Source organism: Bufo gargarizans, chromosome 3 (genome assembly GCF_014858855.1).
Source record: "Bufo gargarizans isolate SCDJY-AF-19 chromosome 3, ASM1485885v1, whole genome shotgun sequence".
Taxonomy (NCBI): Eukaryota; Metazoa; Chordata; class Amphibia; order Anura; family Bufonidae; genus Bufo; species Bufo gargarizans.
Window position 1 is genome coordinate 493,697,136 of NC_058082.1, and position 26,858 is coordinate 493,723,993.

Sequence of the window (26,858 nt, forward strand, 5' to 3'; positions counted from 1 at the left end):
TCCTTGATGGATTTTTCTACCTGTATGGGAATTTTTTTTCCACTTTGCACTAAAAATATGATTTACTACTTTATAACTTACCTAGTGAATATATTTGTCCAGTGTGGTCACTTGATTTGAACAGTTTAGTATGCAAGATAAATATTGTGCAGGTCATTACAGACATTCATATCCCATTATGTATATTTTTTGTGAAAGGGGTATTTATAAAAAAAATATATATTTTTTTTTGCCTCGACATGGGTTAGTAAGGCTATGACCGAGTAGGCAAACAAGCTATGTCAGGGCCTCACCTTTGGGGACTCAACTGAAGCGGCCAACCGACATATCTGCTCCAGAGCACAAGCACAAACCATCTTTCAAGCCTCGAGCATGGGCTCTGCATGACGGGTGGCTTCTTGTGCCGGGTCGGGTGGGACATCATCTTCATCTGTTCCAGCATGTCTGGCTAGCTCAGCATATCGGAGGATTACAAATTGGAGTTCCGATCCCCACCTCTACCACGTTTTTTTCGCTCGTCTCTCTGCCGCCCATTCCTTTTTTTTCAGGCTATTCTTCCCCTTCTGCGGCAGGGAGTGATTGTCTCGGTTCAGCCTCAGGACCGTTTTCGCGGATTCTACTCCAATCTCTTTGTAGTCCCCAAGAAGGAGGGTACGGTCCGTCCCATCCTAGACCTCAAAGCCCTTAACCAATTCCTTCGGCTCCGCCACTTCCGAATGGAGTTCCTCCGTTCCGTCATTACTTCCATTAATCCAGGGGAATACCTGTCCTCGATAGACATAAAGGACGCCCACCTCCATGTTCCCATTTGCGCCGGTCACCAGAAATATCTTCGGTTCACAGTGGGACCTTTTTCATTACCAGTTTGTGGCCCTCCTGTTCGGTCTTGCCACAGCTCCCAAGATTCTGGCCTCAGTCATGGCTCTGCTTCATACCAGGGGGATAGTGGCGATATCCTGATCAAGGGTCCGTCATTCCAGGCAACGGCGGACAGCCTGCGCATCGTCCGGGAAACTCTGGAACGCTTCGGATGGGTTCTGAACCTATCAAAGTCATGTCTTAATCCATCTCGGCAGCTGATCTTTCTGGGCATGCTGTTCGACTCCGATCGGGCCAAGATTTTCTTGCCCCCGTACAAACTCTCCGCTCTTGGTCATCAGATCCTCCCTTTGTTGCGGACTCGGCCTCTTCCCATTTGCCAGTGCATGAGGACTCTGGCCACATGGTCTCTTCCTTTGAAGCAATGCCCTATGCTCCATTCCATACCAGGGCTCTTCAGCGGTGCATTCTGTCCATTTGGGACCGTTCCGCAGCCTCCCTGGATCGGCTCATCCGTCTCCCTGCCCTGACGCACCAAGACCTTCGGTGGTGGTTGATGGTCTCCGATGCTGACGTCGGGCTGCACCTTCCTTCCCCTCCGCTGGATAGTGTTGATGACGGATGCCAGTCTCCGGGGCTGGGGGAGAGTTCTGGACAATCTCTCGGTCCAGGGCTCCTGGTTCCACGAGGAACGCCAACTTCCGATCAATATTCTGGAACTGCGGACGATTCACCTCTCTGGTTTATTGGACAGACCGTCTCCGGGGGTACCCAGTTTGGGTTCAATCCGACAATTCCACGGCAGGCGCAAATCTGAACCACCAGGGTGGCACCCGGAGCCCAACAGCCATGTCGGCAGCAGCAATCATCCTCTGCTTGGCAGAGAGACATGTTCCAGCTCTGTCGGCAGTTCATATCCCCGGTGTCGACAACTGGATCGCCGACTTTCTCAGGCGAGAGAGACTCGATCCAAGCGAATGGGCTCTGCATCCACAGGTTTTTCTTGCAATCTGCGAGCGATGGGGTCGGCCGGATGTGGATCTCATGCCCTCCCGCTTCAACCGCAAGGTAGAGACCTTTTGTGGCCAGGTCCAAGGATCCTCTTGCTCGGGCGTCAGACGACCTTGTGATCCCGTGGACGCAGTTCACGTTTTCTTACGTGTTCCCTCCTCTTCCGCTCATTCCGTGTCTTCTCCGAAAAAACAGGTCAGAAGGTCTGCCCGTCATTCTCGTGGCCACGCAGAGTATGGCACGCATCCATAGTCTCCCTCCTCGCAGACTAACCCTGGCGTCTTCCCCTTTCGGGAGGACCTCTTGTTGCAGGGACCAATCTTCCACCCAAATTTAGGGTTGCTAAATTTGACGGCATGGCTGTTGAAGACGCTGTACTAAAGGCTCAGGGTTTCTCGGATGCTGTTGTCCAGACCATGATTCAGGCTAGGAAACCATCGTCTTCCCGGATCTATCACCGGACCTATAGTCTTACTTTAGTTGGTGTGAACGCCACCAGTTGTCTCCCATTCGGTTCTCGTATGCCTCCACTCTTTTCCTTCCTGCAGTCAGGCATGGACTTGGGGCTATCAGTTCCCTCAAAGGGAAAGTTTTGGTACTTTCCATTTCTTTTTCAACGAAACCTGGCTTCGCTTTCTGCGGTTCGAACCTTCCTGCAGGGTGTGGCGCACACTGCACCCCCTTTCTGTCCTCCATTGAATCCGTGGGACCTTTATCTGGTTCTCAGCGCTCTCTAGTCCTCTCCGTTTGAGCCTTTGTAGCAGGTGTCACTTTGCTTCCTGTCCTACAAGGTGGCCTTTTTGGTGGCAATCCCTTTCCATCCGTAGGGTGTCGGAGCTAGTGGCTCTTTCCTGCCGGTCTCCCTTCCTTATACTCCACCAGGACAAAGTGGTCCTTCGCTCTGTCCACTCTGAAGGTCGTGTCAGCATTCCATCTCAATGAAGAGATCATTCTCCCTTCCTTTTGTCGTGCTCCATCTCATCCTCATTAACAGTCTCTTCACACTCTGGATTTGGTTCAGGCCATTCACATCTATCGGTTTCAGACGTCCTCTTTCTGACAGACGGATTCTCTAATGGTCATTCCAGAGGGACTGAGGCGAGGGCTGACTGCGTCCAATGCTTCAATTTCCCGATGGGTTTGTTTGGCCATTGTGGAAGCGTACTGAATCAGTGACAGGGGCCCCTGTTCCGGGTTCCTGCTCATTCTGTTCAGACAGTGGGGGCCTTTTGGGCAGTACATCATGGGGCTTTGGCCCTTCAGGTATGCAAGGCAGCTACCTGGTAGTCTTTACACACCTTTTCCAAGTTTTACAGAGTACACACTTATGCATCTTCTGATGCTTCTCTGGGTAGTATTGCAGACGGCGGTTCTCTGATTGGCCGGAGGGCTTCTTTGTTATGGCCCACCCCTGGGACTGCTCTGTAACGTCCCAAGGTCAAGCCTGTGTCCCCCAATGATATGGATGAGAAAACTAGATTTTTGTACGTACTTGCTGTAAAAAAAAAAAAGTATGTACAAAAATCTAGTTTTGTTTTGTCTCAGGCAGAGCCCAGTAGGCTTCCATACCTGGCAGCCCTGGAGGCCATTGTTAGGCCCCAGGCTGCCTTAGCAACCTATGACCATGTTGGAGGTTGGCCAGTGGTACAAGAGAAAGAGCTCCCTCTATCTAACCACTTAGACACAACAATCAGACGCTGACTGTTAGAGCAGGGTGCCAACTGTATAACACAACTCCTTTGCCGGTGCTGTCACTGTGCCATAATGGTACAGCAGCACCTGCTAACAACCTTCCTGCTGCAAAATAATATTACAGGGTGGGAAGAGGGTTAAAGCGCATAAAATGAATGAGTGGTGTGGGGATTTGCTCTGGTAGACAGTAGGGATCGACCGATTATCGGATTTGCCGATATTATCGGCCGATATTCAGGATTTTGAACGCTATCGGTATCGGCATCTATTTTGCCGATATTCCGATAGTGTATGGGAACACAGATCGCGCTGCTGACAGCGCTCTCCGTGTTCCCTCAGCAGCAGCACAGGGGAGAAGGAGCAGTGTCTCCTCCCCCCTGTGCTGCTGCTGCTGCCGCCAATGAAAGTACAGGGGACAGGAGGAGGGGAGGAGCTATGTCCACTGCTCCACCAATGAAGATTAATCTATCATTCATTCATATACAGGAGGCGGGAGCTGCAGGATCACATAGCCGGCTCCCGACCTCTATGAGCTGTAGCTGCGATCTGCGGTAGTTAACTCCTCAGGTGCCGCGGATCGCAGCTACAGCTCATAGAGGCCGGGAGCCGGCTATGTGATCCTGCAGCCAGCTCCCGCCTCCTGTATATTAATAAATTAGAGATTAAGCTTCATTGGTGGCGCAGTGAGCCCCCCAGTATCAGACATTGGTGGCGCAGTGCGCCCCCCCTCCCCCCCCAGTATCAGACATTGGTGGCGCAGTGCGCCCCCCCTCCCCCCCAGTATTAAGCAGTGGTGCGCCCCCCCTCCCCCCCACCCCAGTCGCAGTGCGCCCCCCCACAGGATCCCCTCTCCCCTGCTCCTCCGATCGGAGCCCCAGCAGTGTAATGCTGGGGTTCCGATCGGTTACCATGGCAGCCAGGACGCTATTGAAGCCCTGGCTGCCATGATAAGCTCCATGCTGCTGTGTGCACAAAGCACAGAGCAGCAGGGACAGTGTGAGATCCTATTCACCCTGATAGATCTCTATCAGGGTGAATAGGACAAGGGTTCTAGTCCCTAAGGGGGCTAAAAGTTAAAAAACACCAAAATATTAAATATAAATGAAAAAGAAAGATTTACAAAAAAAAATACACATTAAAGGGAACCTGTCACCCAAAAATCGCCTATTAAGCTGTTTACAGTACCTTATAGTGCTGTATACTCGTTTCTTGATGCACTTTTTGTTTGTTTTCCCGCATGTCTGCTCATTCAGAAATCGATGTTATATTCAGCTGCTGCCCCGTGCTTCAAGTCAGGCTTGAAGTCACGGGGGCAGCGGCCTCGGCGTCTTACATGGCCCTCTCCCCGCCCCCTGGCTCTGTTACTGACAGCCGAACTCCGAATCCGGGACCGCGCTCAACGGCCGCATGCGCAGTAAAGGGCGGCAGGAGCGCGGTCCCGGCTGCCGCGCGTACTACGCGCCGTCTTACTTTCGCCGCACTGCGCATGCGCCCGACATCCTGTATCAAACGCGCCCGCGCCCGGCATCTGGGCGCGGGCGCGTTTGATACAGGATGTCGGGCGCATGCGCAGTGCGGCGAAAGTAAGACGGCGCGTAGTACGCGCGGCAGCCGGGACCGCGCTCCTGCCGCCCTTTACTGCGCATGCGGCCGTTGAGCGCGTTCCCGGATTCGGAGTTCGGCTGTCAGTAACAGAGCCAGGGGGCGGGGAGAGGGCCATGTAAGACGCCGAGGCCGCTGCCCCCGTGACTTCAAGCCTGACTTGAAGCACGGGGCAGCAGCTGAATATAACATCGATTTCTGAATGAGCAGACATGCGGGAAAACGAACAAAAAGTGCATCAAGAAACGAGTATACAGCACTATAAGGTACTGTAAACAGCTTAATAGGCGATTTTTGGGTGACAGGTTCCCTTTAACAATAAACATTAATTTTCAGCAGATTTGTGGGAATTTTTATTTTTTTTTCAAAAATGAAAATTCCCAGAATATCGGTATAAATTATCGGCTATCGGCCTGAAAGTCCACAAATTATCGGTATCGGCCCTAAAAAATCAATATCGGTCGATCCCTAGTAGACAGGCTAGCGGACGCAGTATATATAACGTCTTTAACTTAAACAGTTTGGTGTTTATTCACACATAAGAATAAGCAAAACAAAGTCGGTTTCAAGGTAAACGGTTACCATGAGTCTGGTGTTTGTTCACACCATGCAGAAGTCCTTGGACATAGCATAAACCCCCTGCTCTCACGCCAACAAGGTAGCAGGCCTTTACCCAGGCCCAAACTCCCAGGTCCCAACACAGAGACTGACAGAGCTTCACTGTCAGAGAGGAGTCAATTCCCACCACCTGACAGTGCTGCCTCTGTTTTATAGCCCAAACCAAGACCCAGCCTGGAACGTGGGGAGTAGCCACCCACCCTGCACTTTGGCTGCTCTCAGTAAGAGCCGGCCCTATTGGCTTTACAGCCATACTAAATAGCAAAACCATGTCAGCCAGCACTAGCTAAAGCATAAAATTACCGGCTCTCACCTAACCAAGGCCAGGAATCTCTGTGAGACATACCTTCCGTCAATGATGGACCCTTGCGCCTTCCTACAGTGGTTATTTGAGAGGCTTGATATTACTCTCTACGGGGAATGTTGTCATTTCAGAGGTGTTTTTCTTCTCTGATATAGGGGTGCCTATACATTTACCTCCCATAAACCCCAGAACATAATGGGGGGAAAATAATACTGATATCATGAAAATTAACCATAATGATATTAGATGTTACGAACATGTTAAGCTGCCGATACTCTTACTTAAGATTGTTGGACAACATAAGGTCTGTTGTCCAGCAGTGTTGTTACCAAATATTAAATCCTCATCTTCACATCTTTACCCAGTCAATTCTTTGTCTTATTTGTTACAGTCACCATCTTGTAGCTCGTGTACACGAAACTAAAGGGGAGTTTCGCTCGGCTTTACAACACGAGAAGGAAGGATACACAATATACAAGAACCAGGTGAAGTATTAGAAGCCTTTTCTAGAGCAGTGTGGTCTTGGAGCTCTCCCTGTTTCTCGGCAGTGTCTACACACCTGCTATGTGTAGTTTTGTGTTTTCCTGTGTCTAGGAGGAATCATTACTAGCAGGTGGCAGTTTCTAGGCTTCATATTGGTTCTCTGTATCGAAGGCCCCATTCACATATGTTTGGTGATCCGGTTCAGTTCCCCTCCAGCGTGAAGCAGGAAATGCTGAAGCTAGAACTGATCCTGTAGTTCTCAGACATTCTGCTGGACGCCATATTGCACTGGACAGAAAAAAGCTGCATGCTCCATTTTTCAGTCTGGCACCATCGGTGCATAGACGCCAGATCTGTGCAGTTCACATATCGGTTGTGTCCAGCTCCTTGCCTAAAATAGCTGACCGGACAAAACTGATATGTGAAGAGAGCCTAAGGAGCTCATGTAGGGGACTTTTACTAGAGCAGCTTTGTGTATAGTATATTAATGTCTCTGCTTTTATCATTCTACATTCAGCTGGGGGAACAACACGAAAAGACCAAAGAAAGTTCCGAGTATTTGAAGTACCTCACCCAGCAGGCTGTAGCCTTACAGCGCACAATGAATGAGATCTACAAGAATGGACCCAGTGCCAATATAATGCCTTTGAAGGTATGTTAGAGATGAGATTAGAAAACAGAAACGGTTGCTCTTGTCCATGGGATGTCTCTGGAATTGCAGCTTAGTCTCATTCAAATAGTGTGGAGAAGCACTTTCCTGATCTTCCAGGATTGCGGCCAGTCCCATCCTTCACTGATGTATGAAGCATAATAAGGCCATGTGCACTTGACTCAATTATTGGGAACAAGTAAATGTGCTCCTGATCATCCTGTGAATGAGAAAACGCAAATTTTTCTGGTGATCACATGTTTTATGCAACAAATAAAATCGTAGTTTGTCGGCAGCGCATTGCCTTGTATAAATGTGAATGTGCTGGCAGCAAACAATAGATCTGTGTGGGGATGAACGATCACAGTAGCGATCGTTCATCTCCATACATAGGAGGCAATTGCTGGATGTAAATGCAGCTGGCACCTTGGCTCACCGATCAGACAGTTCTCGTGATCATCTAGTTTGTTCCCAATAATTGTCTGTGCATTGGCCTATGTAAAACACTTACTGTAGTTGGTCTTAACTTCTGTAACCTTTCCTGTTCCCAGTGTTGTATGTTTAAAAGGATGTTTGCTCTCTTGCAGTTCACCGCTCCCAGCATGGCCAGTGTCCTGGAACAACTGAATATCATTAATGGAATCTTGTTCATCCCTCTCAGGTAACTGACATTTCGGGTAAAACATTTTAATGGTGTTTCACTTTAATGCAGGTACCGTATTAGATTTATGAAAGAAAATAAATACGATCCTACATTAATTGTTTACTGGGTTGTATGGTTATGAGCAAGAGCAGCCATACAATGACCAGCCTGCCTGCGAATCAATGCAAAAGGGCTCATCCCTACTCCTGTAAACAGACACGGACGAGCCGCATTTTTCATTTTATTTTTTTATAATTTTTTTTTATTCTGCATTTACTGACTCTAGTTATAAAATAGTTTATTACAGTATGTTCCCACCGTGTAACCTGTAGTAGCTGTCGTTTTGGTTTATTTTTAATATAGTGTAGGGACAGGGATGTTAAACATTTTTTGGAATATACTTTATATTAGTGTTGGGGAAATCACCCCAATGACATTAGGAAATAATTGAGGTTGAGGCTCAGGCCTCACAGTCTGCCAGGGGGTTCCCAATTCGATGCAGCCCGCTGGAAAGGAAGACTTGAGGCACAGACACTGTGTGATTCAAACTTACTCTGATTTATTAAAGACGCATACAAGACATTTATAGTAGTGCCCATAAAATGTAACTGAAAACAGCCTATCAGGATACGGAGTTAATAAACCAATCCGTTGCACAAAAAGGACCTATAAAAATGTATGGCACATAACACATTATAACTTCAGCTGCGTGTGATAAGACAGAACCGCTGGTTTTCGTTCCATAGGCCTCTTTGAAAGCCTCTATCAATGTGATACAGAATGTTGTTTAGCATATATACAAAATGGGGGATGAGAATAGAGAATTTACGTGAGCTGTCCTCACCTTAATGGGGAAACGAGAATCTGTCTTCAGTGTTTTACTGAGTACTGAAGACACATACAGAGGCTCCCAGCCTGTCTCGTGTCATTACCCCAGTCCCTGATTGAGTACATTTGCCCTAATTATCACTGCCCTTCACTCTGCCTATTTTACTTGTTACACACAGGCATCTACAGCGCTCAGTAAAATGCTGAAGACAGACTTTTCCTTAGCAACACTGCTAGAGCTTTACTAATAAGACTTAAAATTGGAATGGTAGTTACACTTTAAGCGTGCACATGCATTAACACACGCACTTATGTATAGTCTGATGATTTTGACCACTTTGTATAATAGCTTTGCTAATGTTGCTATTTTTGCAGTCAAATAGACCTGGAGAATCTGAAAGTGGAGGTCCAGCGTCGTCAACAGCTACAAGAGGCCATTAAAGAAGCCAACAATCAGGAGGCTGAAAACAAAGAAACTGAAACATCAGAAGCCACCGGGACAAGTGTGGCCACAAGTGACCCTGTAGAGACGCATACCTTTGCTTAGCTCTGTCTTCTCTTCCTTCTCAGACGCCACTTTCAAAACTGTTACCCCTACACAGGGTTTCCACCGAGATCTATAGGTTAAATAGCGCGTCTTGGCAATATTGTTGCACAGGTATAAATGCCGATAATTCACAATGCAAGGAGCTAATCTATAAACCATCAATGAGTTTGTGTCTGCTGCACTCAGACCCCTCTGTACCTAAGCACCTGTGCACCCACGAGAATAAGGGGCTTCAACTAGCCCCATCCTGGGACTTCAGTGTAGGCAAGTTGGGTGTGTGTCCATGCAAAATCCATTTCTGCATTTTGTGTTTGTACCTTATAGGTAATCGCTCTGCTTAAAGGTGACTGAATATTTCTCAGGTCAGTTAGTAATGTGGACTGGGATTTCTTTCACAGGAAAGGGCCCATCAAAGAAATTCAAAGCCAGATCTAAATTCCTAGCCACAAGGCTGTGGTCTGAGCCAATAGATACCGCTTGTGGCCCCAGAATTAAGCCATACACTAAATGGGAAATGATCCCCATATCATTATTCCATAGCACATTAGGTTGAAACAGACATGGATGATGCACTCTTTGGGATTTTTTTTCATTCTGCATGTTGGAGGACATTGGTTAAACCATTTGCTTTTCAGCTTGATTTTATATAATTTTTTTTTTAATGGTGATTCTATGGCACGTGTGATTAGGTATGCCTGTGTTATTCATGTTCACAGATTATCCAAGGACAATAAGAAGCCTCTTGTCCATGCTTATATCACTCCCAAAATTAGTGCCTAAAGGTATAAACTGTGGTGAAACAGCATTTCTCCACAGAACCCTTGATGAATGCTGAGGCTCAGTCTTGAGGAACACCTTGAGTCCTTAGTTTTCTTCATCCATTTGTAGACATATCATTACTTCACTGTTTATTTTGAGACATTTGTCTTCAAACTTTTTAGAGCCTCCTGATTTATTTATTTTTGTGGGGGATTTTTTTTTTCTTCAAAAGCAAGTGGTTCATTTGATGATCTAATGTATAATAGGCCTCAAATCGTTGGTCAAATATTCTTTTGCCATTCATTACAAATGATGTAAGTTTTGGGATGTTGGTTGCTTATTCTTCTTTGTCATTAGGCAGCATTCGATTGTAAAGAACATTTTTCACTCTCATCTGCCTTAAATCCCATAATTCGGCAGTGGTCTCTTTGCACTCTGTGTACAGGTAATGTAAGGTCATTGGCCTCTCCGTCCATTTGAGGAAAAGTTGTATGGAAAGGTGGGCTAATTGCTTGTCTAAAGTGCATTAGGTCAGATTCATGCATTACAGTCACCACATGCATTTTTCATTATGGAAAACTGGGAACAGATCCCAAAAAGAGACGTTTTAAAGATAAGCTTTCCACCTAACTTTTTGGCATCCATTGTCAGTTCGCACAACTGCTTGCTTTGCATTTGGCGATAAAGTGTAACAGTGAGTTTTATGCAGGTCAGGACTATCACACTTTTTAGTAAGGTCGTTGTTGCTAAAGCCTCCTAAACTTGTGGTTTTTACCACTTTGCTCTGTATCTTTAAAACCCCATCGCGCCGAGCATCATGAGAGCAGAAGTCCTTCTCAACATGAGAATTCCCATCTTGTAATCTGATTGGACAGCCTCACACTTTTAATGAAAGTATTGAAATGTAATTTTTTTTATTTAGATTTGTTTTCTGCTGTTTTTCTGTCTACTACGTTGTGTTGAATGTTTGCTTGTATGAGTTCTTGCCATTATATACTAGAAAGTTATTTTTGTTGTCGTCTGTTTCCTTAATTTTATATAGGTTTTTTGAGGGGGATCCTGTACCTTACATTAGCTTTTGACCTCCTTGTCCTGCATATACAAATGACGGTAAAGCTTCAATCCAGTGTATTGGGGGGGGGGGGGGGGGGACTGAGAGCTCCCGTGGCTAAGCTGGCACATATGATAGGTTGCAAGATTTCTGGGAAGGCGCCCAGTTTAGCATATCCAGTGACTACTGCTCACCTCCAATCTCTGATTTGTAATTGTCTAAATGCTGCTCTGTACTGTTTCATGGTAAGTGTATTTTTGGGAAATAACCTTCACTCTCAGACAGCAGACGCACTGTTGTCCTTAGTCCTAAATGGCATATTCCTAAAATTTGAGAATTTTAGCCTTTAATAAATTGATCTTAATGCATATTACTGTGTTCTGGCATTCTTACAATTTATTTATTTTATCCATTTACATTTTCTCCCTCAACTGAATTCACCTTAAAAAGTATTTAGATGAAAAATCATTTTATGAACTTTCTTTAAAAAAATAAATAAAAAAGTGTCTTTGAATCAGTTTTGTTTCTACATGAAAACAAGTAAACAGTTTTACAAGAAATGAATGTTCACCAAATATACAAAAATATGTGCAGTGTCTAGACAAGACAGCTTGCAACCTAATGTAGAAAAAGTGAGCTGCACATGACAAAAAGTTACAGAAAACAGCATTCTAATTCACTTCCTCTAGTGCAGGGATGGGCAAACTGCGGCTCTCCAGCTGTTGTAAAACTACAACTCCCAGTATGCCCAGTCTGCCTACAGCTATCAACCTACAGCAGGGCATGATGCGATTTGTAGTTTTACAACAGCTGGAGAGCCGCAGTTTGCCCATCATTGCTCTAGTGTGACTGTGTGCTTTTTTTTTTTTTTTCTCTATGAAAGTCTTAAGTTTTCTCAAAAGTGCCTTTTAAACCAGATGGATAAAGTACCAAGTAGTTAGACAAAACTGTTTCACAACTGGCAAAATCTTAGCAAATGCTTAGCCATAAAAGAACACCACTTCTTAAAAAAACCTTGCTGCCTGTGTCTCCTTATGCTTTAGAACCTCTAACCTCTCTGATTTGTATCACAGCTTGTTCCACTGTAGGAACCTCAGGTTGTAGCCATTTTTCTACAGAATACATCTTTTGGCCACCATTAAAAGTGTCATAGGCAGTAGGTGAACAAAGCCTTTACTGTCGGCCGCATCTGCCATGAGGTGCGTCAAGCATCTGTCCTCAGATTGCAGCCAACCTGCCCCTATGGGGGCGATAGTTTGCAGCAGGGTACGAAAGCCTATGGCTCCTGTCCCCACTGTTCAGCCTCATCCTGCAGGCCACTAGATGTGAAGTTTCTGAGGCAGTAGAACAATGCTAAGGGTGCATTCACATCACCGTTTAGCTTTCCGTTCTTCTGATCCGTCAGAAGAAGAGGAAAAAAAACTGATCCTGTTGCATCAATTGTCATCCGTTTGAGCCATTTCCGTCTGAAATCTGTTTTTTACACTGGAAAAAAAACTGCATGCAGTACTTTTGTTTCCATCTAAAAAAAAACGGATCTCAGACAAACGGCTCAAACGAATGACAACTGATGCAACAGGATCCGTTTTTTTTTTTTACTGGATCCTGTTTTTTTTTTTTTTTTTTTTTTTTTTTTCTTCTTCTTCTCTCTTCTGACGGATCAGAAGAACAGAAAGCTAAACTGTGATGTGAATGCACCCTAAACGTAATGATGACATCTTTGCAACCTCCTGCGCTGGGTCTCAGACGTCACGATCAAAAGTAATTTAAATTTTAAATGAATCTTTATTCAGCATCACAACATAAAAAACTGTATACAATGGAAGAAACCTTATGTAGGACTTGTATATGTCCTCACATAAATGTGTGCAAAATGAGGATAATCCTGAAAGCCTGGACCTACTAAATAGAATAAATCCCTGCAAATATTATCACATCCAATGATGAACATGAAATAACAATACCAATGATGCAGCAGTAGGAGTCTAGGATAGTGAGCACACAGGTTTTCTCGCCCAATTCCTTGGGGGACACGGGAAACCTTGGGTATAGCTCAGCTCCCTAGGAGGCGTGACACTAAGTGAAAATTATTGAGCCCCTCCTCCAGCAGCTATACCCTCAGCCTGGAGAGAGAGACTACCAGTTTTTGCTTAGTGTCAAGGAGGCAAGACACTCTGCTCTGCAGAGCTGTCTTTTCTCTTAGTTTTTATTAGTTTATTTTATTTTTCTCACAGGGACAACAGAGACGCCTGGACCTCTCTGTTTCTCCCGGGGTCGAGCTGCGCCTGTGCTGGCTATCAGCACTGCTGCCTCCCCCACTGAAGAAAAGGAGGACCAGGGCAGCCCAGCTCCCCTGCATCCCGCCAGCGCAAGGGTCGCCAACACGCCAAGCCCCTCTCCAGCTTCCTGCTACTTCGGTGCCAGTGGCTGAAGGGGCGACCCTGCTGGAATGGACAGAGGGTGAAAACTTCAGGATGGTGTCAGTGGCTGTTCCAGCCCTGCTCCCCACCACCTTGTCTCTCTCTGTCTCTGTCTCTCTCTCTCTGTTCCCCATTCTCCTGCATTGCCCCCAAGGTCTGCATCCCTCACAAGCGCCCCCCCCCCCCCCAAGAAGCTGGGCACAGTGTGTTTTGGCGCTATAGACGGCCCCCGTGTGGGGGGAAGATATGCAAGGGGGACCGGGGGAATAATCTGCTCTAGTTCACCGTAGGGACAGCTGCGGCAGCCCGTATGCGCGGCACTAAGAACAGGCACCCACTATATGCCGTCCGGCAGCGCGTCGGCCGCTCAGATCGCAGCGATGCGCTTGTACGGTCGGTACTCGCGCCGCTGCCGTTTACCCCCACTTAACTACAGGGGGGCAGACTGGATTACTCCTCCTCCAGCGCCCATACCTCTCTCCGGATCGTACATATTTAAATCGCCTCTCAAACTATACTGGTGGGGGGCGGAGCTTCGTTTCCCGCTCTCACCTACTAGCCAACATGTCTGATCCCTCAGGAGCCTCTGGACCCTGGTACCACCTGTAATGCACCCTTTCCACGGGGGCAATCAGACCCGCATTGCCCTACATGCCAGGTCCCAATACAGGATCCGCCACTTGCTGTGCCACCCCCTGGCCTCTTGGATCCTCCTGAATGGGCTAGATCCCTTTCCCAGGCCGTGGACAGCCCCACTAATGTTGTGAGCCGCCTTGCGGATGCACTGCCTACCACGCAGCCGGATACGCCCCCTGCTGTACCCTCCGGGTCCTGCTACCCCGGCCGACCCATCTGAGTCCCTCGCTCCCAGCGACGCTTCCAGGGCCCGGCACCCCCAGAAGCGGTCCAGGGCGGAGTGCGTGTCATCTTCGGATGCTTCCCTGTCACCCCCAAGGGTACGGTCCCAGTCAGGCCCCTCCTCCTCACAGGACATGCCCTCAGAGGGAGAATTAGTGGATTCGGATTGGGATATGGACTCGGCCTTACCGTCGAAGCTGGCCTCTGCTGTGGGCCATCTTATTACCAACATTCGTGACACCTTTAAAATTCACAATGATCCTCCCAGCTCTGACAAGGCCGGTGTGTCGTTTTTCCGCCCCAAGCAGGCGTCCACAGTATTTCCCCTCCATGCCGACTTCTCGTCGGTAGTCTCTAAGGCCTGGTCTCGCCCTGATGCCCGTTTTACTCCCCCCTAAGAAGTTGGATATCTGTTATCCCTTCCCGGCGGATTGCATTTCCACTTGGGCGTCGCCGCCTAAGGTTGTCCCTCCTGTAGCCCGCTTGTCTAAGAGCACGGCCATTCCTGTGGCGGACGTCTCCTCTCTTCAAACCGCTGAGGACCGGCGCATGGAATCCATTACTAAGGGCATATTTGCAGCCTCCGATTCCGCCCTCAGGCCGGTATTTGCTTCCGCCTGGGCCGGTGAAGCGGTTTCGGAATGGGCTTCTCAGCTGGATCAAGAACTTGAGTCCCCTTAGCCCAACTCATTGTTCAGGCAGGAAAATTCATTTCTGAGGCCTCCCTTGATGCGGGTGCCCTCATGGCCCGTTCATCTGCCCTGGCCGTTTCGGCTAGAAGAGAACTTTGGCTAAAGGTTTGGACGGCGGATACAACGGTCACTTACTGGCCTTCCCTTCGCGGGCTCTCGCTTAATCGGGACCCGCCTGGATGAAATCATATCAGAAGCCACGGGGGGGGGGGAAAGTACCCATCTTCCCCAGTCCAGGACCAAGAGCGCCACTCAAGGCCGTCCTGGTTTCTCTCGCTTTAGGTCCTCCCGCAGGGCTTCCACCCCTCGATCCGCATCTGGTCCGTCTTTTAATTGTACCCAGGATAGGCGTAAAAAGCCTTTTTTTTCGGACCCAGCCCTCCTGGCGTACGTCCCAGCCTGCTCGCCCTCCCTCGGCCAAGCAGAACCCCGCCTGAAGGTGCGCCCCCACGCACCCTGGTGGGGGGACGACGACGACTCCTGTTCAGGGACATCTGGCAGGTGCACGTCTCAGACGCCTGGGCCCTCGAGGTTGTATCTTCCGGGTACAAACTCGAATTCGCGTCCCTCCCCCCAGTTCGCTTCTTTCGCTCCCGTGTCCCGGGGGATCCCCAGGGTGCGGCAGACTTCTTCGCTGCCATTCGCACCCTTCTGGACAAAGGAGTAATCGCTCCGGTTCCTATAAAGGACCGATTCAGGGGGTTCTATTCAAACCTTTTTGTGGTCCCCAAAAAGGAAGGTTCGGTAAGACCCATAGTGGATCTCAAGCGGTTAAACCGTTTCCTCCGTCTTCAGCGGCTCCGGATGGAGTCCCTCAGGTCAGTGGTGGCCTCTCTGGAAAAAGGGGAGTTCCTGTCCTCTATCGACATCCAGGACCCTTACTTCCACGTCCCGATCGCTCGGTGTCACCAGTGTTTCCTAAGCTTTGCGGTGGGGAACGACCATTACCAATTTGTCGCCTGGCGACGGCTCCTCGGGTGTTCACCAAGATCCTTGCCCCTGTCCTGGCCTTGCTCCGCTCCAGGGGCGTTTTTCTACTCCCATACTTGGACGATCTGCTCATCAAGGCGCCCTCCTTTTCACTGACGTCCACCAGCGTGAACCTCACGCTGCAAACCTTGGAGCGGTTCGGTTGGATAATCAACCTTCCCAAGTCCTCACTTGTCCCATCCAGGCAGCTTGTCTTTCTGGGGATGCTTTTGGATACAGAAGCGGCGTAGGTTCGGCTTCCACCGGAAAAGCTCCTGCTCCTTCATCATTCCGTTCGGAACCTGCTTCTCCACCGCAGTCCGTCCTTCCGGTTCAGCATGCGGGTAATAGGACAGATGGTGTCCTGTTTCGAAGCGATCCCCTTCGTGCAGTATCACTCCCACGCCTTTCAGACGGCCATTCTGTCTGCCCAGGAGAGTCCGGATCGGCCCTTCCCCCATGTTCGGTCCTCCCTCCTCTGGTGGTTGCAGACAGACCCTCCTCCAGGGTAAATCCTTTCTGCCAATGACCTGGTTAGTGGTTACCACCGATGCCAGTCTGCAGGGTTGGTGGGGGGGATGTTTCCTCCCCGGTCCGTCCAGGGCACTTGGTCCAAACTACCGATAAACATTCTAGAACTGAGGGCGATTCTCCTATTGCTCTGGCATTGGACTTCCCTACTTCGGGGCCATCCCGTTCGTGTCCAGTCGGACAACGCCACGGCTGTGGCGTATATAAATCATCAAGGGGGCACTCGCAGCGCAGCGGCCATGCGGGAGGTGTCTCAAATACTCCACTGGGCGGAAGGTCATGTTCCGGCTCTGTCAGCCATTTACATTCCGGGGGTGGGCATTGCACCCACGCGGACTGAACTTGCTTGCAAAATTGTGCGAGTTTCACTGAACGCACCCTGGAAGCATCCGGACCTAATCCGTCACGCTTGTGTGAAAGAGGCCTTCACTGGGGGGTACCCATACCATCTATGGAGGATTTCTCTCTGTAGGCATACCCAAGATGACCTTATCCTTTTATTATGCTCACTTCAAGTATATCTGCACTAAATTCCTAGCTGTGGTCACCCCCTGGGAGAGACCTCACAGCCTTTGAGCAATTGATGTTGACAAAACTTCCCAAAACCAGGAAAATCTCATACCTTTTACAAGCATTTGTGATGCTATAAAAGCATTTTGGAAGCAAATAGAATCAGTTATCCATAAGATATGCAAGTCGACCTTTCAAATTTCACCAGACATGGTCTTGTCGAAACCAAGCGACTTGTACGGTCCTTCTAAAACAAACCTTATCACTCACCTACTGGCAGTAGCCAAGACGTTGATCCCGCTCTATTGGTTACAAACATCTCCATCTTTAGAAGAATGGCGCACAAAGCTCGACCAGGTGTGCAACTTTGAGGAGCTCATTAGCTGGACAGAGAGGAGACATGATGCCTTCCTGAAAATATGGAGGAGACTTCCATAAGGAGGCCATACCCACACACCCCTCTAATCAGAGGAAGTAATATCTACTCTTAACTAGTGATGAGCGGCAGGGGCAATATTCTAATTTGCAATATTTGGGAGAATATTCGTCATATATTCACAAATTTGAGATTTTCTTGATTGTGAAAATCGGCAATCTAATATGCACACGTGCAATATAGGCGTGGGTCACTGTTGTTACAGTTTCCTGAGACTGGAGAACATGGTTGGCACAGCAGAACATTACAATAGTTTTATATGTACTGAGCGCAATACCAAGCAAAAGCTGCTATACCATGTACGACGCTGTGCTTGGTAAGCTGTGAGAAGGGCATGGTGCTCACAGGAGCACTGATGCCTTCTCAAACAGCTGATTGGCAGGGGCCCATGTGTCTGACCCCCACCCATCAGATGGTGATGACTTAACCTGAGTGTAGGTCAATATTTAAATTTCTGAAAACTCTTTAAGTGGAACGGGGAACACATGCTTTACGGAAATAAGCCTTCAGAACTCTGTTTTTAAACTGCTGTGTAAAAATATGTACCCATGTGCACTAGGAGACATATTTCTCAGAAATCTATGGGATGCTGTTTGGTAAAAAATTTAATTTTTATGAGAGAATACGCTTGTTATTCCCTGCGAGAGCATAACCTTATATCAAATACACTGATAAACACTCATCACCTAAGGCTACATGCACACGAAACCGTTGTTTGTTTTAGTGTCCTTTCTGTTTTTTTTGCAGATATTGAAATGAACGGGTCCGCAGAAAATTTGGGACAGCACACAGTGTGCTGTCCCCGCATCAATATGTCCGTTCCGTAGCCCTGCAGGAAAAAAAAAAAAAAGTCCTATTTTTTGTCCATTTTAGGCAGTTACAACGGATCCGCCCCCCAAAAAAAAAAAAACTGATGGCATACAGATGTCATCAGTTTGTTTTTGCGGACCGCAAAACACATACGTTTGTGTGCCATAGCCTAAAGCTTCCTAATGGCATACCGTTCTTACATGAAACATCATTGTATGTTAGTATTTGCCAATCTAAACAATTTTAACCTTACATATCAATTCGCTGGGGAAAAGGGTGCCCACTGCTATTAAAAAAAAAAAATCTATGCAAGTAAAATAGTGAAATTGATGTTTAGATGCCATGATTCTCAACACCATTAAAAGCAAATCACTGATAGTATACGTATCAATAAACTAAACTGCATTTCTGCCCTCCGAGTGGATGATTTGTTCTGTAGTTATGCCAATGACAAGTACACTGGAACAGCGTTCATATGAGGCCTTTATATCCAAGTCACCCGTTTCCTAGGTTGCCTGGATGGAATGGTAGCATACCAGGATATGGAGATTGAGAAGAAGGTTACCGAGGAAACACTCATTCAACTAATTGAACAGGTCAGAGATCTGTAAAGGAAAGTATTTCTGGTACATATTTGGATGTTAACCATTAAATAGTGTAGCAGTCATTTCAGTTTATTTTTATTATAGTGCAGGGACAGGCATGTTAAACATTTTTGAAGTATACAGTACTTTGTTGGGGAAAGATTTGCCCTAGAAAAAAGGATGTAAAGAGTGTTTTTAGCAAAGCTAAGGCCTCATCCACATGACCGTATCCATTTTGCAGTCTACAATCCGCGGATCAGCAAAAGAGAGGTACCGCCCGTTTACCATCTGCATTTTTGCGGACCAGAATAGGACATGTTCTACAATATGCAAAATAGACATGTAGATCCACGGTGTTTGGACAGCAAAACAGGTAGGGGAAATGGCCTTACTGAGAGTTCTACCGAGTCTTTGTGTAACATGTCAGATAGGCAGGGACCGGGGTAGTGACAAGAGGTAGGCTGGGAACCTCCGTTATACACTGGTGTCTTCAGCGCTCAGTAGAACTGAAGACAGACTCGTTGTAGTAATGCTCAGTTTACACTCTTGTTTTCTAGTGCAAAGAAACCTGTTTCCCTATCAAACTATATTACAAAAATGAAATAAAAGCTACACTTTAAGTTTAGAATCTTTCAGGGCAGAACATGTTGTATGGGCAGGTTCCAGATTATAGGGGGTATGAAAAACTGGCTTAGCTGCCCGTAGCAACCAATCAGATTCCACTTTATTTTTCAAAAAAGCTCTGAAAAATGAAAGGCAGAATCCAATTGGTTGCTATGGACAATTCAGCCAGTGTTCCTTTACACCAGTTTTGATAGATCTCCCCCATAGTATTTCTGCTGCTTTATTCATTTTCCTTTGCTCCTAAACAGTAAAGTCAGCAAAAATATATGTTGAATTATATGTTCCAAATCAGCATGTATGCCCTGTGCCCGTATTGTCCTAATATATATATAAAAAAACAACTATGTTAACAGACACCTCAGAATGATGCCATACAGTAATAAAAAAATAAAGTATACTTTTTCTTACCAGACTCTGCTGGATGGAAAAGCATGGTGTGCTTTGAGATGCAGTTTGCTACTGGCTTTAGTAAAGGGAACCTGTCACCTGGATTTTGGGTATAGCGCAGAGGACATGGGTTGCTAGATGGCCGCTAGCACAGCCGAAATACCCAGTCCCCATAGCTCTGTGTGCTTTTATTGTGTGTAAAAAAAAAAAAAAAAAAATTTGATACATATGCAAATTAACCTGAGATGAGTCCTGTCCCTGAGAGGAGTCAGGAACAGGACTCATCTCAGGGTAATTTGCATATGTATCAAATCAGCACAGAGCGCTATGGGGACTGGGTATTGCGGATGTGCTAGTGGCCATCTAGCAACCAATGTCCTCAGCTCTATACCCAAAATCCAGGCAACAGGTTCCCTTTAAGTTTTTCTCATGTGGATGTTGCCCTCATATTACATGCTGGTTAGGTGACATTGCCTGTGTTAGTTCTTCTGGGCCTATGTGGGTAAACTCTGTTCCTTCCATGACTGCCTGTGCATGGTGTATTTTCTACCCTCACAATAAGGATTCAGAGGAACCCATCCACCAGGCTCAGTGGTTCCATGTGGTGAAAATAATCATGGTTGTCTAACGCTGGGTTCACACCTAGGCGTTTCTCAAACGCGCGTTTCTATGCGCGTTTTTTTTTAATAGTGAACGCGCGTTTGGGTGATTGACAGCAGTGTTGTCCAAAGAGTCTATGGCCCAAACGCGCCAAAAAAAGCTCCTGTACTTGTTTGAGCGTCGGGCGTTTTACAGCGCGATCGTACGCGCTGTAAAACGCCCAGGTGTGAACCCTTCCCATAGGGAATCATTGGTTCTTGCCTGTTGTGCGTTTTACAGCGCGTAGGAATGCGCTGTAAAACGCTCAGGTGTGAACCCAGCGTAAGGGACACAGATGTTTGAAGAGTCTAAAGCTACTTTCACACTTGCGTTAGAAAAAATTCTAAGTGTGAAAGTAGCTTCAGACGGATCCGTCCAGACTTTACATTGACTTACATTGTAAGTCTGGACGGATCTGTTTGCCTCCGCACGACCAGGCGGACACCCGAACGCAGGTGTCCGCCTGCTGAGCGGAGGCCAAACGCTGCCAGACTGATGCATTCTGAGTGGATGCGGATCCGCTCAGAATGCATTAGGGCTGGAAAGATGCATTCGGGGCCGCTTGTGAGAGCCTTTAAACGGAACTCACAAGCAGAGCCCGAGCGCTAATGTGAAAGTAGCCTAATACTGGCAAAATCCTACAAAACAGACCTTCAGATGCAGTGAGCACATTCCCCAATTCATCAGGAGCCAATCAATGCTCTATGACCTTTGGAAGCATTCCCTTATTCAGACTTTCCTATGCCAAGAAGTTACACTGCAGAACTCATCCACATTCTTTAGTGACCAGAATGCCACCCTGCTGTTAAAAAGGGTACTCGTGATTATTTGGGGGGGGGGGCCAGCCCTGTTACCTCACATGGATCCAGAAATCTCACCATTCTTTGTTCCAGTTGCTCTGCTAAACTTAGCTCAAGGGGGTGTGTCATTTCTCATGGGTGAGACCTTTCTGCTTCAGCTCTTTCCCTGTAACTGTCATATGTCATAGCTAGTTGCCAGTTGAAGGATCGAAAAGGCCTAGTTTACACTTCAGTGATTTGGAGCCAAAACTAAGAGTGGAGGCAGAGTGAAGAGAGAAGGGCAAGATCTGCACCTGTTCTGTCTCACAATAACTGATGGAAATCACGGACCAAATCCCCAAAGCATGAACTAGGCCTAAGCATGTGTCCACCAACAAAGTGGACAGAGAAATAAGGAAAAGAACAAACAGCAGGTGGCGCTACATACATTTTATTGAATAACTCGATGGCTATACTAACTTTTTAATTATATGCAATAACAAAAATATTCAGCTAGAGGGGCTGCTTGGTAAAATATACAATCTTTTGAGGGACAACCCCTTTAAGCATTATACCAAACATGCAGATATAGCATGTGCTTTCACATGAGGGTGAAAAGTCAGGGTGCCATATTGAAAGGCAACTATTAATTACTCTTACCATTATGACACCTATATTTGCAATTTTATTAGCAGCAACTGCATGGTAAGGTATTTCTCAACGTTCTGTGACTTATTGGCACTCAATATCTGGTGTACGGCTAGTCAATACTACAGCGTGTAATTCTGCCATCTACTGGACAATGTGTAAATGACAAGTTATAAATACTTCATAAAAGTTACAGGATAGGGGATAACAGATTGATGGGGATCTCGCTGCTTGGACACCGTACTCAGTGGAGACCCCTGAAATGAATGGAGCAACCGGTCAGGCATGCGCGCTGTCACTCCATTCATTTCTATGGAGCTCTGGAGATAGAACACGGTCTCCGTAATTCCCACAGAAATGGATTGAGCGGCAGCTCGCATCCCTGATGATTTTCTGCATTGTTCGTTTCAGGAGGCTTCTCGTGATCAGTGGAGGTCTCCGCAGCAGGACCTCCCCCACCCTGTGTGGATAGCGGATAACTTCACATACAGTATACCCCTTTAAGATTTCAGTACTATGTAGAGCTGAAACATTTAGAAGTCACATCCTTCTGCAGATTCTAGGGTCTAGAATGTATGCCTGAATGTAAAGGGGAAGCTTACAGCAACTCCACTAAAAGAGGGCCATTTATTATCAAAATAAAAGTTGATAAGATTTGTAATGCAGTGTGTCAAAAGCAGACACCAGACACATCTAGTTTTATATGCATTTAATAGTTTACCAATTGGTACAATAAGATTTTTTTTAATATGCAGAAAACATGAATAAATTTTGTTTTACACAGTCTGATAGCAACAAATCTTAAACTGTAAAACACAGAGCAGTATTATATACATTCCTTTACTGATTTTTATATTTGCCTTTCATCTCACTTTCTTCTCAGTTAACGCTTACAGTCTTAAAAAAACAAAAAAAAGCCTCCAAAATAAAACCTTCCCGTTTTTTTTTTTTTTTTTTTTCTCTTTACGAAAATGGACACTCATGTCCGTGTCAGGGTCAACTACTATGAAGATCAAACGTTCTTCAAAGAAGGAACTGAAGAAAGGTGAGCAATGAAGTGTGGGACAATGGCAGCCTGGAGGAGAAGAAAGTAGCCACTTACATGATAGTGGGGGGGGACGGCTAAAACAAAACAGGTTAGAAGAGAAACATCTCAGCTGTGACTTGTAAATCCACGCCCCCCATTTACAAAGAGTAACATTTTGACCCCAATCCCAGAAGTTACATTCGCCGCAGACTTCCATCCGTAAGTTTAAACTATTATCTGTACCTACGGTCTTGACAAATAATGTAAGTGCCTGTTATTTTGTTAGATCTATATTTTGCCCCCATTTTTCCAGATACACATTTCGAGGATTATCAAGTCACCGCTGAGCAATATAGTAGCTTTACACATCTCTTGCAGGGGGCACTGGTGGAGTGCTGGTTAAAGAATTAAAATACCAGAGGTTCACATAAAGCAGAAGAGGCAAACAGAAGCGGGGGAGGGGGGCAATCGACAATTATACGTAGACTGGGCTTTGTGGGTCTACTCAATTTATCTACAATGCTCCACGGCCCTGACTGCTTGCTAGTTACTATTGTTTGATTAGTGCCTGGGCACATCATTGGTCACACCACACAAAAGCAGGACGGCTTATACTTCTAAAGTGCAAAATGCTATTAGACAGCAACAACTTTAATCCAAAGTCCCCACGTTTCTGCTTACTACTGTTAGAACATATTCGCACTTCTTCAAGCCATAACTAGGACTAAATTCAATTACAGGCGACACAGGGCAAACAGACGTCCATCGACAGGGAAACGTTACAAAGGTGAAGCCTGATGTTGGTTTGTATGGTCTTGGCCCTCTTCCACAGTCATTGTAGAGGAACTGACAGAAGAAGTTCAATGCTGACTGACAGGAGAAGCAAGGCATCCCTCAGAAGCACGAGTCCTCCAAGAACAGAGTAAGATGGAGCTGATGCTTGAGGATGCCAATAAGCAGATATTCAAGTTAGCTTTACGCTCTGATGGTGACTTTCAGACCTATGGTACACGGGTTACTGTCACCCTTCTCCCCTTCACTCTGCAGTTTTACTTGCCGTCATGGTTTACCTCCATTTTTCAATTTCTGATTTGCTGTTCAAAACGCAAGGAGCAGACAGATTTCCACTTGACCCAATGCTACGCGTGGAGTGACTTCATCTAGGAAGTGGAATTTCCTTTTAGTTCTAATTCTCTAAAGTCACTTTCTGTGAGCTGAAGCATTCGTCTCGGTCTCTCCAATATCTTTAAAAGACAGCAGCACTATAAAGCAGGTCATCAATGCTTCAAGATACTATACAAAATAAGTATCAAAGTACAAGAGGCAATAAGGCACACTCACACTTGCCTAATAAATAAGAGCCAACATGAAAGCTGACTGGATATCAGCAGCCAAGGAATCCATGACATAGTATGCACACTGTGACAACTTCAAGGCTTCCTAGAGAAAAGCATCCAAGAAAAGGACATATGCCATGGATGGAGATCTTCATGAAGGTCCATTGCATTCTGCATTTTAAAAGTAGGAGGAAAAAAAAAACTGGACCTCTCTTTCAATAGAGATGGTTGGATGAGATGTGCAGCACAGTCCAGAACTCTTAGGTAATTACAGGCTCTACGCACTCACACCAAGCAGTACAAGTGTCTATTAACGTGAGGTAACACAACATTAGTGAAGTGTGAAAAGGTGACTTTTCTTTCTTCATATACCATAGCTGGATACCACAGGCCAAGTACCCACAAGGCTTTTGTGCATTTTCTTTATTTTATTTTTTAAACAGCATTTTCCCTTCCCAGGATACATGGTGGACCATACAACAAGCTGCACTTCTGCAACACAAAATAGTGAATGCATGGGCCTTCACTGGAATCAATGAGGACTTGGAACTCTCAGGCTGTTGCATTTACACAAGTGGTGAAAAATAAAAAATAAAAAAGTCAGTGTGAATGTTTTTTTTTTTCTTTTTAAATCCTCAAATGGGACTTCTACACAAAGCATTTCATATACATGGCCATGGTAGATGGACCAGATGGATGAATGCAGTCAGTGTCACTACAGGAGGACAGACTCGGGATGTACTTTTTGAAAAGCAATGTCTAGATGTTGCATCAGATGCGAGGAATTTCTTACAACGTGCATTTTACTTCCCTGAAATAGGCGCTTTGTTTAAGAGACAGGAGACCTCAGTAAGAGGACACACGAGACAACTGCTTTTCTTCTGTATCTTTTTGCAATGAAACAGATAAATATTAACCATCGTGTCTAATCTGTGTGGTTAAGCCATACCACTAGTATAGTCTGGAGCACGCACGATCCATCCCCATGGATCAGTATACCCAAGCCTGACGCAGAAGATTCCTGCAGTTTCCAGGACTAGCGTGTCCATCCTCACACCATCCATCTACAAGCCCTTCAGAAGTCTCTGTTCCGGCTAATGATTTAGGTAACATTTAGTGAGAGAAGAAATAAAATAAGGTAGTAAAGTGAAATCTCAAGATATCCACCCTGAGGAAATAAGGTGCCAGTAAAGCTACCAAATTCTAAGGGCAAACAAGTCTATACACGGTTGCCCCTCTGATGACATTTTTTGCTAGTGGATTTTTGTACCTACAGTTTTTTTTTTGTTTGTTTGTTTTTTTTAATGGTCCTCATTTCACATGCAAATATATTTCAGAAATTCAGTCCATACAAAGGTTTCCTGTGGACATATTCATAAAACAAAAACGGACCTCTGCTCTAGATGAAGGCATGGTGGTAGCTAATCCAGAGGCACACAATGGTGGACGGACGTAAAAAATAATAAATGAAGAGGTAACATTACACCATTGCAGAGGGTTGTTAGAAAAACAAGTTTAGGTACATTGGACAATTTTGTTGCATAATTCTTACTTTACCACTGATGTGAAGTCTTTGGTTACCATCCAACAATCTCCTTAAAAAGGCCATCGAGTGTGTAATGCCCCTGAAAGTACCCTAGGTGGCGATTATTAGACACTAATCAAACAGTAGAACATCCAAAATCCTCAAAGACAACTTAAATAAAAAGGGAAACAAAGCAGGTGTAATGGGAAGTTTAATACCTGCAACAAAGTATTTAGTGCCATGTTTTGCAGTAATCTTTACATACATAAAAGACAAGTGCTGCTGCTACACAAACTCCAATTTTGTAGACACTCCAACACGAAGTGTACAATTTTAAAGCACACTTAAAAATAGTGTAGTAGATCCACATTACTTTTCAAAAAGCCCCACAATGATGTGCTTCTGAAGTGAGCCAACTGATCCAGGAAACCACAACCGAAGACAAAGAGTGACAGGCATGATTCTGCAGGTAGAGCCAGGGACTCCCCAGAATGACCCCGTTCTTGCCTCTTAGGTCTGATGTGACCAATGCCTGCCCATGTTCTTAAACTATGGTACTTCTAGACAACGTATGTAAATTTACAGTATACAATTTGGATTCACCATGCATGAATACTTTGTGTAACATTTAATAAGCTCAATCTACATCCAGAATAATTTACATGAAAGGACAATAGGTATTTAACAGAGCTCAATGGGTAACCATGGTATCTGAGTGCATCCAGAGGAAGGGGAGAGGCAATGGGATCCAAGGTGAACTTAAATCAACGGCACTCCCACACTTTTACTGTTTGATCTACACTTCCAGTGACCACATAGGGTGCAGTCTTGTGGAAATCTGAAATGGAAATTAATACTTGTTAAGAAAAGGAAATTTACAACTGCTAGTCCTAAGGAAAATTCATAAAACAAGCATCTACTTGCACCCACACGCATCAAACATCTTTACAAGGGGTTGAACAATGGATGCTAGCCGATTCTTACTGCACATTGCCAGCTGGTTGGTACCTTACTTAAAGGGGTCTTCCCATCTTAGACAATGGGGGCATATCGCTAGGATATGCCCCCATTGTCTG

The 26,858-nt window shown here is 45.9% G+C and overlaps 2 protein-coding genes across 4 annotated transcripts in view; one reads left to right on the top strand and one right to left on the bottom strand.

Annotated features, from left to right (window-relative positions):
* The window catches only part of CLUH (clustered mitochondria homolog), a 73,982-nt gene extending 62,606 nt beyond the window's left edge, over positions 1-11,376 (top strand). For all 3 annotated transcript variants that reach the window (XM_044283841.1, XM_044283843.1, XM_044283842.1), the window contains exons 23-26: positions 6,438-6,531; positions 7,047-7,181; positions 7,766-7,839; positions 9,025-11,376. In XM_044283841.1, the coding sequence (XP_044139776.1) occupies positions 6,438-6,531; positions 7,047-7,181; positions 7,766-7,839; positions 9,025-9,196 (475 nt within the window). In that variant the 3' untranslated portion in view covers positions 9,197-11,376. The remainder of the gene's footprint in view (positions 1-6,437; positions 6,532-7,046; positions 7,182-7,765; positions 7,840-9,024) is intronic.
* Positions 11,377-22,587: 11,211 nt separating this feature from the next.
* PAFAH1B1 (platelet activating factor acetylhydrolase 1b regulatory subunit 1) overlaps positions 22,588-26,858 on the bottom strand; it is a 62,249-nt gene continuing 57,978 nt past the window's right edge. The window contains exon 11 of the mRNA XM_044283844.1: positions 22,588-26,620. Coding sequence (XP_044139779.1) covers positions 26,547-26,620 — 74 coding nt within the window. The 3' untranslated portion in view covers positions 22,588-26,546. The remainder of the gene's footprint in view (positions 26,621-26,858) is intronic.